The 10,536-nt window shown below is 34.7% G+C and overlaps 2 protein-coding genes across 10 annotated transcripts; both read left to right on the forward strand.

The window, feature by feature from the left end:
• Positions 1 to 1,108: 1,108 nt before the first annotated feature.
• LOC148913746 (protein amalgam-like) lies at positions 1,109 to 7,002 on the forward strand. 9 transcript variants are annotated; one of them, XM_089035830.1, is made up of 7 exons: positions 1,109 to 1,213; positions 1,566 to 1,724; positions 3,055 to 3,429; positions 3,821 to 4,096; positions 4,367 to 4,642; positions 4,950 to 5,024; positions 5,654 to 6,605. In XM_089035830.1, exons 2-7 carry the CDS (start codon positions 1,673 to 1,675, stop codon positions 5,695 to 5,697), a joined length of 1,098 nt encoding a protein of 365 aa, XP_088891956.1. In that variant the 5' UTR covers positions 1,109 to 1,213; positions 1,566 to 1,672; the 3' UTR covers positions 5,698 to 6,605. The 9 variants fall into 9 exon arrangements, with proteins under 9 accessions (XP_088891956.1, XP_088891961.1, XP_088891939.1 ...); XM_089035835.1 differs by lacking the exon at positions 1,109 to 1,213 and having other exon boundaries at positions 1,492 to 1,724; positions 5,654 to 6,606; XM_089035813.1 differs by lacking the exons at positions 1,109 to 1,213; positions 1,566 to 1,724 and adding an exon at positions 6,986 to 7,002 and having other exon boundaries at positions 1,786 to 3,429; positions 5,654 to 5,732.
• An 11-nt stretch (positions 7,003 to 7,013) lies between these two features.
• On the forward strand, positions 7,014 to 9,059 carry LOC148913747 (uncharacterized). Its single transcript, XM_089035940.1, has 2 exons — positions 7,014 to 7,236; positions 7,679 to 9,059. Exon 2 carries the CDS (start codon positions 7,706 to 7,708, stop codon positions 8,075 to 8,077), a length of 372 nt encoding a protein of 123 aa, XP_088892066.1. The 5' UTR covers positions 7,014 to 7,236; positions 7,679 to 7,705; the 3' UTR covers positions 8,078 to 9,059.
• Positions 9,060 to 10,536: the final 1,477 nt, after the last annotated feature.

Genomic DNA, 10,536 nt, shown 5'->3' on the forward strand with positions numbered 1-10,536 from the left:
TAGCTGACCCACAAATAATAATAAATGTGGATATCATCAATCGGAAGATATATTTTAATAATGAAATGGGACCAAAATACAAAGGAAGAGTTAATTTTACTGGTAATTTGGCATTTGGACATGCTTGGTTCAAACTCAAAAACTTGACAATGGATGACTGCAATTGGTACATCGCAAGTATCAGTGATAAGGTCACCAGAATTCTACAATATTCTGTACGTTTAAAAATAAAGCAAAGAAGTAAGTATAATGATTATGCTATACATTGGATTTGTCCTGTAATACCTAAACAAGGCATGGATTGGATTATCCAGTTACTAATCCCTTAATTTATAATGCCATTCCCTTTTGGTCCCCCTTTCCCTCCCTTTCTCCTTTCTACCCGTACTCACTCCTTGCCTTACCCTACCTACCCTTCTATCTTGCCCTCTCTCCCCTTTCCTGCTCCACAATCCATGCCTCTTTCCTTCCCTCCATAGTCTTCGCACTGATTCCTTCCTCCCTCTTTTAAATTCCCCTTCCCTCCTTACCTCCCTTCCCGTCTTTGGGGCTTTATCTCTTTTTACCTCTCTTCTCCGTCAATTCCTCGCCATCCACACACACTCCCCTTCCAGCCTTCTTCTTTATTTCATCCCTTTTTACCTCCCAAACGTACCCATCTCCCACTCTCTACTCTCTCTCTCCCTCTCTTTAATTAACTGATTTTGAATTTAAACAAATATTGTATGGCTTACTATTAATATACGTAATATGATTTTTCGTTAGTTTCTTGATTGAAAACTTAATTGCCAATCAGAAAACTAATAATTCAGCCGAATAAAGTAACAAAACATAATGTTAGAATAGCTAGATTATATTAAATTAACAATACCAATGTTTCTGTTGCTAGGCTGGATGGTTGGCCTTAGTTATGTTGCCTGATTGACTAATCTTTGGGATGAATGGTTAATTTAATTTGATTAATAGATAGGACATTGCATGCTTAATTTCAAATTTATGAGATCAGAAATGCCCTGGTTAGTTCATTAATTAGTTATTATATGTAAACTTGGGCATTCCTTCTATTTGTTTTAGTTGTCTCTGATTTGTACCTACCTGCTTTATTCAGAAAGCAAAAAAGCTACAGCTCCGACGACTACGTCGAACGCAAGTAGTTCCACAAGCAACAAGAATGCTAGTTATGCCGCTTCTTCAACACCTTCAATCTACACAGGTTAGCATGCATTATTCATATTCAACGTAAAGTATATTTAACGTGAAATGCAATCTTGCAACGCTTTTTTATATATTTCTAGGTGCAAAAAAGTCAAGGTCCACAAAATACAATATATCCATTGTCCTCCTTATTTTGATAATCACGTTAATATGAATTTATTATTGTGCAAGTTTAGAGTGTCTTAAGAAAAAAAAACTTAGAACATTTTTATAGAGAAGCACATTACTAGTTTTACAATGTTTTTATATAATTTTTTAATTTCGTTTTCGCTCATTATCATTTTTACTTCTAATATTATTAGTAGCTTGTATGTTTTTATTAACATATCAACTTATTTAAATAAATATAGAGAGAGAATAAGAGAAAAATATCCCTTGACGGGAATCGAACTATTCTAGTCCGATGTGTTAACCACTAAACTACAAGGACCAACCACGCTGGTAACGCAGCCGGAATATGAAGTATAGGGTATTCGTGAGGATTCCAGAGCGATATTTTTTCTCTACAGGTAAGTTGAACACCGTAAATATGTAAGCAGATAATAGACATAGTATAGTAGTAATAAATTATGCGTTATACACACCGAACGCAAAATTTATTACTACTATACTATTAATGAATATATAGTTAATAGTTTTACTTATAGATATTCTTATTGTATTTAGCTCTTTTTATATTTAATTTCTCATTATCAATTTGTAACCAGTCGAGGTGATTATCGAGGAATAATTTCCTAGCCGCGAAAATTAGTAAAATTCCTTGCTAGCAAATCCTATTTTCCTTTTGTTTTGGTGGAGTGAGAAAAATAGACTCTGCCGATGTAGGACGTTATGCTTGTCGGCCTGCGTGGCGTAACTTAGCAACGCTGTCATGATTTTGACAGCCGCTCTCGTCAAACAACGTTTGGCGTCACGGTGTGTTACATTTGCTCATGCGCACCTTATGTACCCAGTTAAAAACCCGTTTTAAAGCTGGTTTTGTTCGTCCACGATAGTGAACAGCGGTGTATCAAAAGGAAACGCTCTACATCTGCAGAGCCTCCCTCCTTCTCGCCTGAAAGAAGGGAGAGAAAGAGGAGAGACTTTGCTTCTAAGGAATAGTAAAATAACACAGTTGATTATTCGGAAGAAAAAAATGGAAATCAATTCATATATTTTATCTCCTTTTACGTAACTTCGACAAACCGGCTAGCAGCCATTTTGCCTAAATGCTATAACCACCTGTAAGTGATTATAGAGAAATAATGGGAAGTTATTTACCAATCAGTGCGCCGGATTCTTATCATAACCTCTGGGGTTTTTTTTACCAATAGATATTGTTGTTGTAAAGCGCTTTGTGCATTGGATGCTTTTACAAAAAGCGCTATAGAGATGCATACATTATAATTATTATTATGATTCAAAGCAAAGAAAATGAATACATAAATGAACGAACGAAAAATCGTAAAATCGCCATTGTAAAATCGACATTGAAATTACGGACTAAGTTTTTCAACAAAATTGCGATTGTATACAGGGCTTTATGAAACAAACCACATTTAGGCCTAGGGGTAGTGTAATATTTCATTTTCCAAAATTATTTTTATCTTCATAAAAATTTTCGTTTCATAATAGATAATATACATCAATAAAGTACTCTTTGATATTTACGAAATCCTTAGCTGATGATGAATATGGTTTTCTTCATCAAAATACTGATCTTTGCGCTACTAATGACCGTCGTCCCAGTTGTGCATATCGCAAAAGGTAACCAATGCATTATGTATTTACGAATTACACTTATGAACACCAAAAACGCCGTTCAACGCCGTTTATCTACTGTAATTTATATAACCACAGGGCAGGCTCGTTTTACTAGGGTACCGCCAAGTGTGTCGTACGTATCTGTTGGAAAAACTGCACGTTTTGTCTGGGACTACACAGTAGATAACAGAAAAAATGACTTTCAAGAATTCTCACCAATATGGTCATTTTATTGGCCAAATAATTCGGAATCAATAATTTGCTATGAAATCGTTTTTCTTCAAAGACAGTGGACTATCAACAGCAAAACTTGTCCAAAACGATTCCTTAGTCCTACTCGTGTCAGCTTAGAGTCCAATGCTACCCTTGTCATACAGAATGTCACGGTAGGTGATAGCGGTACCTATGGATGTAGCCTGGTGTTAACAAAAACGGACCCGATCAGAAGTAAAGTAAAGCTTGTTGTCACAAGTAAGTTGCTAACCACTTTATAAAGAAAAGCCTCAGTAGCTCGAATTTAAAGATAGATATTTGGAAAGGGGTAAGGAAGGACGGGACGGGATAAAAAACCCAATAGCATATATAATCGAATATATACAGCGAAAAAGAAAATAAAGAGGAAAAAAGAGAAACCCCGAAGGATATGAAAACTCATGTGCATAATATTGTAATGAAAACGTCATCTCTGAGTTTTCCACTACGCTTTCAGTTTCGATATAACCTAAAAAAAAAAAAAGCAAAAACAAAAAAAAACAAAAAAACAAAAACAAAAAAAACAAAAAAAACAAAAAACAAAAAAAAAAAAAAAAAAGAAAGAAAAAAGAATTTATATTTTAGATTTAAATTTATTTTCATCGTTTAGCGAGACCTAACATAACGATAGCAGCAAAAAATACATCAAAAATAGAATTGATCGAGAGAGATACCCTGGAAATAAGCTGTTCTGCTACTGGCAATCCAACACCCAATGTCACGTGGATAAGAATGCCTCTAGGCATTATCATGAGTGAAGGAGAAGGAAATGCTACACTTAGGATAAACAATATCACAGCACATCAAAGTGGAGGGTATATATGCCGCGCTAGCAACAACCCAAACAAGAAACTTGTGACTATGGAAGCTGAAATAGTTGTGTTGTGTAAGTTATATTGAAATAATGCTTATAAAGGTGGTTCTAGATATAGCAGATTTCAAGAGGCCATACGACAGGACATGAATATTACAACGACTTTGAAATGAAAAGGAATTATATTTTGCATATAAAAAGTATATATTATTTTGCACCACATCATGTATAACTATAATCAACGGAATGCCCATTTTATTTGTTTAGGTTTATATAATTTATCTAAATTATATGCTAACCCAATCAACTACAGCGCCATTAGCTTTGATCTTTTTCTTAAAGTTAAGCCACAGATTGACATTGATAATTCCACTAGGACAGCTGCGTCTTTCATAGGAGAGGAAATAAGTCTACACTGTATAGCAACAGGACAACCTCTTCCACGAATCACATGGTATGGTCCACGTGGAGGCCAGATTGTTTCAGGAATAGATTACAAAACAGAAAAAAGCGTGTTGACTTTCGAAACCAAAGATAGCAGTGATTATGGACAATACAGATGTCAAGCAGAAAATGAAGTTGGGGAGGATGAACATTTTATTAACGTCACGCAACTGAGTAAGAGAGTATTTATCTATAAATATTTATTAATAATGGTTTAATATAATAATAATAATAGTAATAATAATAATAACAATAATAATAATAATAACAATAATAATAATAAATTCTTATATAGCGCACTAAACTGACGTCTCAGTGCGCTGGGTGACACACACACAAAAAAATATATATATATATAATATATTTTGATCATGGCAATAAATTTTGTTGAAGTTTTATCAGTTTTTGGGTGAATGAATGGGAGGTAGGATGCATGGCGCAAAGGATCACAATGAATTAAGCCTTTGGTACATTTCAACAGTGTCCCCAAGTGTCAACAGGGAAAATGGAAACAAACCAACCACGTACCCAGGAACAACTAAAGTCACTAAACAGGGTATACTAGATGATTTTGTAACACTTTCTTTGAAAGGCATAGGAATGGCATCATTGTAAGGAGAGAGAAATGATAAAAGGGAAAGGAAGAGGGAAAGAACAAGAAAGAGAGAGAGAGATGGATGGATGGAGGGATGGCTGTTTTAAAGGGGCACTTGGATGAAAATGGATAAAATAGGAAATGACTTTAAAATTAATTAAATATATCTATATGGCCCCAATCGTAGCCAAGCAACATGTTTTCTTCACAGTAAAATTTGTCAGATAAAAATTATCAATTTTATTTAGCATATAAATTGTGAGTAAATGACGTCATTAACTCAACCCTGTTGTTCTTTTTACTTTTAACCCAAAATTTCTTAACTGCAAGTGGCTCCCAGGCAAAAATTTTCACTAATCTGGTTCATATAATCATAATTGACTCAAATTATCCTCAAATACTTCAATTATTCGGACTCTGAAAAATTAGGGCGTTTTCATTCGAGTGCCCCTTTAAAAAATGGATGGATAAATAGATAGTTTCTAAAGATTGATAGATGAATAGTGCTAATACTCATACAATTCCCTTTGTTATTGGGACCGTCCAAATACAACAACAGCAACACTGTTCATTTTTTTCTTTACTTTTAGTTGCTCCAACCATTGCATCATTTCAAACAGCAAGTGAGCTGTAATCACGCATTGTCATCATCGCACGCTTTTTTCCAAGGTAAGCTTAGCTAGTCAGAACCCTCAGATCACTTTACTGCATGCTTCTTATGATTATCAATGTAGTACTATGTTTTGTTTTACAATGACAAGGAAAGTAACAATGGTATCCAAAGAATCAAATCGAGGTTGTGAGCAAACGGATAAACAAAACAGCAGCAAGCAAAATAAAAGCAACCAAAAAAAAGTTTTTTTTCCATTAATGATGTGCAAATGCCATTAACATGAACTCGCCAAGAAGTCGCAGAAAAGTTGAAACCATTTTCTTGAAGAAAGGCTGTTGTACAAGGCTGAAATCTTGTTATTCAGAAGGTTTAACTTAATTGGAACTGGAGATGACCGATGAAAATGGAAACAAAGTGTTAACCCAAAGCAAAAATTTGAATCGAAAGTGAGGTTTAGGCCTTCATATGCTTATTTCCCATACAATTTCTAACTCCCATACATTTTCTATAAAAAAGCCTGACAAAGCTACTATGCATTCTAACACAAATGCAACAAAACATCTTTGTACAATTAAAAATACCGCTTCAAACAAGCATTTTATCATAGTACATCAGTTTCTAACTTTTAAAAAAAGGTTCTGAGTGTTAACCCAAAACTCAAATTGGGATCAAAACTCGTACAAAGGTCTAGTTTCACTTTTTTATTTTGCCATTATTGCTCGTTATTGAAAAAAATTTCCTCTTATAGGCATAAAAGTGATTTGTTGTGGGAAAACTATCCTGATATCAATAACAACAAAAGAACAATGTCACAAAATAACTTAAAAATGACATAAACCTGTTTCTTTTTATGTTATTCTTCTATTGTAAGGGTGTTGACGGAATAGGATGATTTTTTTCAAGTTGAAAACATAGCTGCAGTTTTTTTTTTTTTTTTTTTTTGTGAGGGGAGGGGGGGGGATTGAAAATAAATAATTATTGCTACTTTAGCAAGAAAACAATCGCTTCATTCTCGTCAACATTTCTAATTTTTTTCTTCTCTGTATTTAACAGGAAAAACATTTGCAATTATCCACCTGTTGATAACGTGCATTTTATTCATAATCATTGCTGCCCTCATAACATATATTTATTATATCAAATATAAAATAAGTTATTTTAAGGGTAAGTATGTATACGTTTCTTTAATGTGTACCTGTTTTCTTTTACTTATCTTTTTCCTTTTCTTTGCTTGTTAATTAATGACCTACAGTAAGTAATCATACAATTACTTTTATTGATAACGTGTCTATATGTCATATATTTTCAGATAACAGAGAAGAAATTAGTAGGTGACGTAACTATACTAGGAATAAATACAAAAGCTTTGGACTGTTTGAATTTAATCAAATATTTAAGAATATGCCAACTAAAAAAGGCTATACCTAAACAATAATTTTCTTCTGGAAAAATTAGAAGAAATATCAAGACCAGTTTTCCATTCAAATCGAACGAATTACAATATTTTAAATTTCCCCCAACAGATTACCCTGTCCAGATGTGGCTGGAACAGAAAACGAGGTATGTTCCTGATAATGTATATCGATGTATGTACTTTTAAATCGGAGAGTTAATTTTTTTTATCGTTTACTTCTTTCCTTTTTTGTGCTTTCGTTATCGTTTCCGTATTTCTTTCCTTCCTTCCTCCCGTTTTTATTTACTCCTTGATTTCCTCATTTCATTCCGCATTTTCTTTTTTCGCCCCTTACTCCCGTTTCTCTGTAACTCCCTCCTTTCCTTCCTTTCTTCCTCCCTTTTTTTTTTTTTTTGGTTCCTCTTTGTCCTTTCGTTCTTGTTTCCTTGTTTTCTTCCTTCCTTTCTTCCTCCCCTATTTTCTTCTTTTCTTTTTTGTCCTTTCTATCCTTTTGTCCTTTCTCCCTTCACCCCGTCACTTCGTCCATCAGTCGTCCCTACACTTGCAACACTGTTGTGTTTTTCAAATTATGTCTTATATTAATCTCAGGACGCAAGCGTGGTTGCTGTAACAGCAATGGATTATCCTGCTACAAGCGAATTTTTTGCCGCAAATGCATCAGGTACATCGCCAAATGAAGACTACGAAAGAATATCAGAAAAATCTCAGGCATCCTTGGACAATGCAGGGAATTCAGAACAAGGAACAGGAAACGACGACGTTCACGGGTCGCAAATCCACCATGATTATCAAGAGCTTAATATTGATTCAATATTGTCGAACGTGCAAGGCTACCAGGCTTTAACTAGGACTATGGGGGACGATGTTAGACAAGTAGAACTTCCCCTGCTTCTCCGCAAATACGAAGCATTACACTTTGTGCATAACCCACAAAGTTCAGAATATCAGAAACTACGTATGTATGCAAATATCGAGGATAAAAAGTAAGATCAGGGATACAATTTCCGAGTTTTGTGATGTTTGTCGTTCAGCCTCATTAGCAATCAGAAATACCGGACGAATAAGGAAATATCTTTACAGCTCCTCCGCTGAGCGTTTAGTACATGCTTTTATTTCATCGAAGTTAGATTATTGTAATAGCGTTCTATATGGCTTACCTGCCAAACATTTAAGTGAGTTGCCGCGCATCCAAAATTCAGCAGCCAGGTTGGTGACCAGGAGCAAATAGAAGGAACATATATCTCCAATGCTTTTATAACTTACATTGGTTACCAGTATATTTTCGTATCACGTTTAATGTATCATTCCTTACATATAAGATCGTTAATTGTAGTGCACCATCTTATCTTATTAGCTTATTAGAGAAGCTAAAGCTTTTACATTCGCTGTTCCTAAACTGTGGAACAAACTTCCTAAGCACATTAAAAATGCAGAATATGTTAATATGTTTAAATCTCTACTTGAAACACACTTGTTCAAAATGGCATTTAATTGGTGATCAATATATTCTATCGCTTTAGTCATCATTAATTTTATATTATATATATATATCTTGTAGTTTTGTATAATTTTAAATAGGCACATACTATATGCATCAATTTTCCCATTGTATTCTATTTATATTTTTTTTTTTTGTACATATTTTTCTTTTATCATTTAAGCGCATTGAGGCTTGCGAAATGCGCAAGAACTGTTAATTAAATTAAATTAAATTAATGGAGTCCTCTTCAAAGCAAAATAATATTAATTCAGTGATGCTGGATGGCGTTTATTCTGTAAGTAAAGACATTTATAAATAAATCAGATATCAAAGGTTAAAGTTCTACTTATATCAACTTTAACTGCCAATATATCGGTAAAAATATGAAAATACTGTTAAGAAAATATTTTTAAGGCCTTTTGAAGTATATATTCAATGCAATTAATTGTAAATTCATTATAATAAACTTGGTTGATTGGTTACAAATGATTTTTGAGTATGTCTCTGATGTTTTCTCCATCTCTTAACACATGGTTATTTGCATTCTGTCCATTATTGTCTTCGTCTTCGTTCTCTATTTCCCAGTCATAATAATAATGGGGTTCTTCTATAGCGCATTTCACAATGTTTCAATGCGCTTTACATTGCAGTGGAGGACTTTTACGGGCTGCATATATTAAGGCACAATTAGCAGCCGTGCAGCTTACAATCATGAGTGATTTATTAGTATATTAGTGTTATGCCTCCAAATTGGGATAGGCTGTTGAACCGGGAGACAATCCCCTACTCTTACACGAATAATTCAACAGGTTCTTTTATGTCCCCCATTTACTGTTGGTTAGGAAGGGTTGGGAGATAAGGCCTACGGTTTAAAGTCCTTGTCCGAGAAGACTTAAAGGTTTAACCATTTGCAGATGTAATTACAAAGGCAGCACCTTCTCCTCAGTTATTTTAAGACCCTGAGTGTTGGTCCGGCTGAGGATTGAACCACGACCTCCCGCACAACAGACCGACGCTCTTACCAACTGAGCTAACCGAGTGGCGGTTACTTGATTATTGAAGTTATGCAGCACAACACAAGTCATGATGATTTAGGATATATTCCTAACTTCTGCTTCTTCAATGTAGCCTAGGATTCTCCATGTGCTTTTTAAAATGCCAATCACTTTACTTTAACTCTAGCAGGAGAGAGTTCTTTATCAAATCTTATTTCTGCTGGGTTTCTTGTTCCCTCAGGATACGGGTTTTGTAGCCAGGGACCAAGAGGGTAAGCACTATCCCCAACCAGGTAAGGCTGTATTGTATGTTGACCATTGTTGTGCATGGGACCATTTGCTAGAATGTCTCCGTTCTCTGCTTTTATGTAAATTGATGTATTTCGTAGAACGCAGGAGTCGTGCATGCTTCCTGGAAAATCTTCAGCAACATCCATAAACAGCATTTTTCCGTTCACAACACCATGAACTACGACGTCGTGCTTTTGATAACGACTAAAGTAGTCAACTGCGCTTCCTTTGGGTGCTTTTATTTTGATATGAGTTCCGTCTATTGCTCCTGCTATCTTAGGAAGATCAAAATATGGTTGGAAAGTTGCATATTGCCTCTCCAGTTTCGACAACTGTTGTAGGAAACAATATATTCTCTTATCAATTACTATAGCTTGTTCACGACATCCCAAAATGCTTCATAAATAGTTGTCTTTCCAGTATTCATTGCAATCCTTTTCTCGTATTTTGTCTCAGAACAGCTGGTCGAAGAACGTTCAGAAGGAGATCAAATGTATTTTTACAATAACTTACAAATTTCTCGCTTGCTGATTGGTTATTATATTTTTTATCATCAATTAGAAGACAGACAGACAAAGCTGACGTCAACGAGCGCGCGCTCTTTCCGTTGGTTGTTTTGATCGCTAAAAATGAGACGTTTTTATCGTTTTTGTTATTGTAAAAAACAAATAGACATCAGT

The sequence above is a fragment of the Actinia tenebrosa genome, unplaced genomic scaffold, assembly GCF_029948245.1.
Source record: "Actinia tenebrosa isolate PJP-AT-01 unplaced genomic scaffold, QUT_ActTen_1.0 PGA_scaffold0__85_contigs__length_37466705, whole genome shotgun sequence".
In the NCBI taxonomy this organism is placed as follows: domain Eukaryota; kingdom Metazoa; phylum Cnidaria; class Anthozoa; order Actiniaria; family Actiniidae; genus Actinia; species Actinia tenebrosa.

Coding starts and splice junctions, on each gene's coding strand:
- LOC148913746 (XM_089035813.1), top strand. CDS start 2,880: ATGATGAATATGGTTTTCTTCATCAAAATACTGATCTTTGCGCTACTA. Junction 3,430..3,820: donor AGTAAAGCTTGTTGTCACAA/GTAAGTTGCTAA, acceptor TTCATCGTTTAG/CGAGACCTAACATAACGATA. Junction 5,025..5,653: donor AACTAAAGTCACTAAACAGG/GTATACTAGATG, acceptor CTTTACTTTTAG/TTGCTCCAACCATTGCATCA.
- LOC148913747 (XM_089035940.1), top strand. CDS start 7,706: ATGGATTATCCTGCTACAAGCGAATTTTTTGCCGCAAATGCATCAGGT.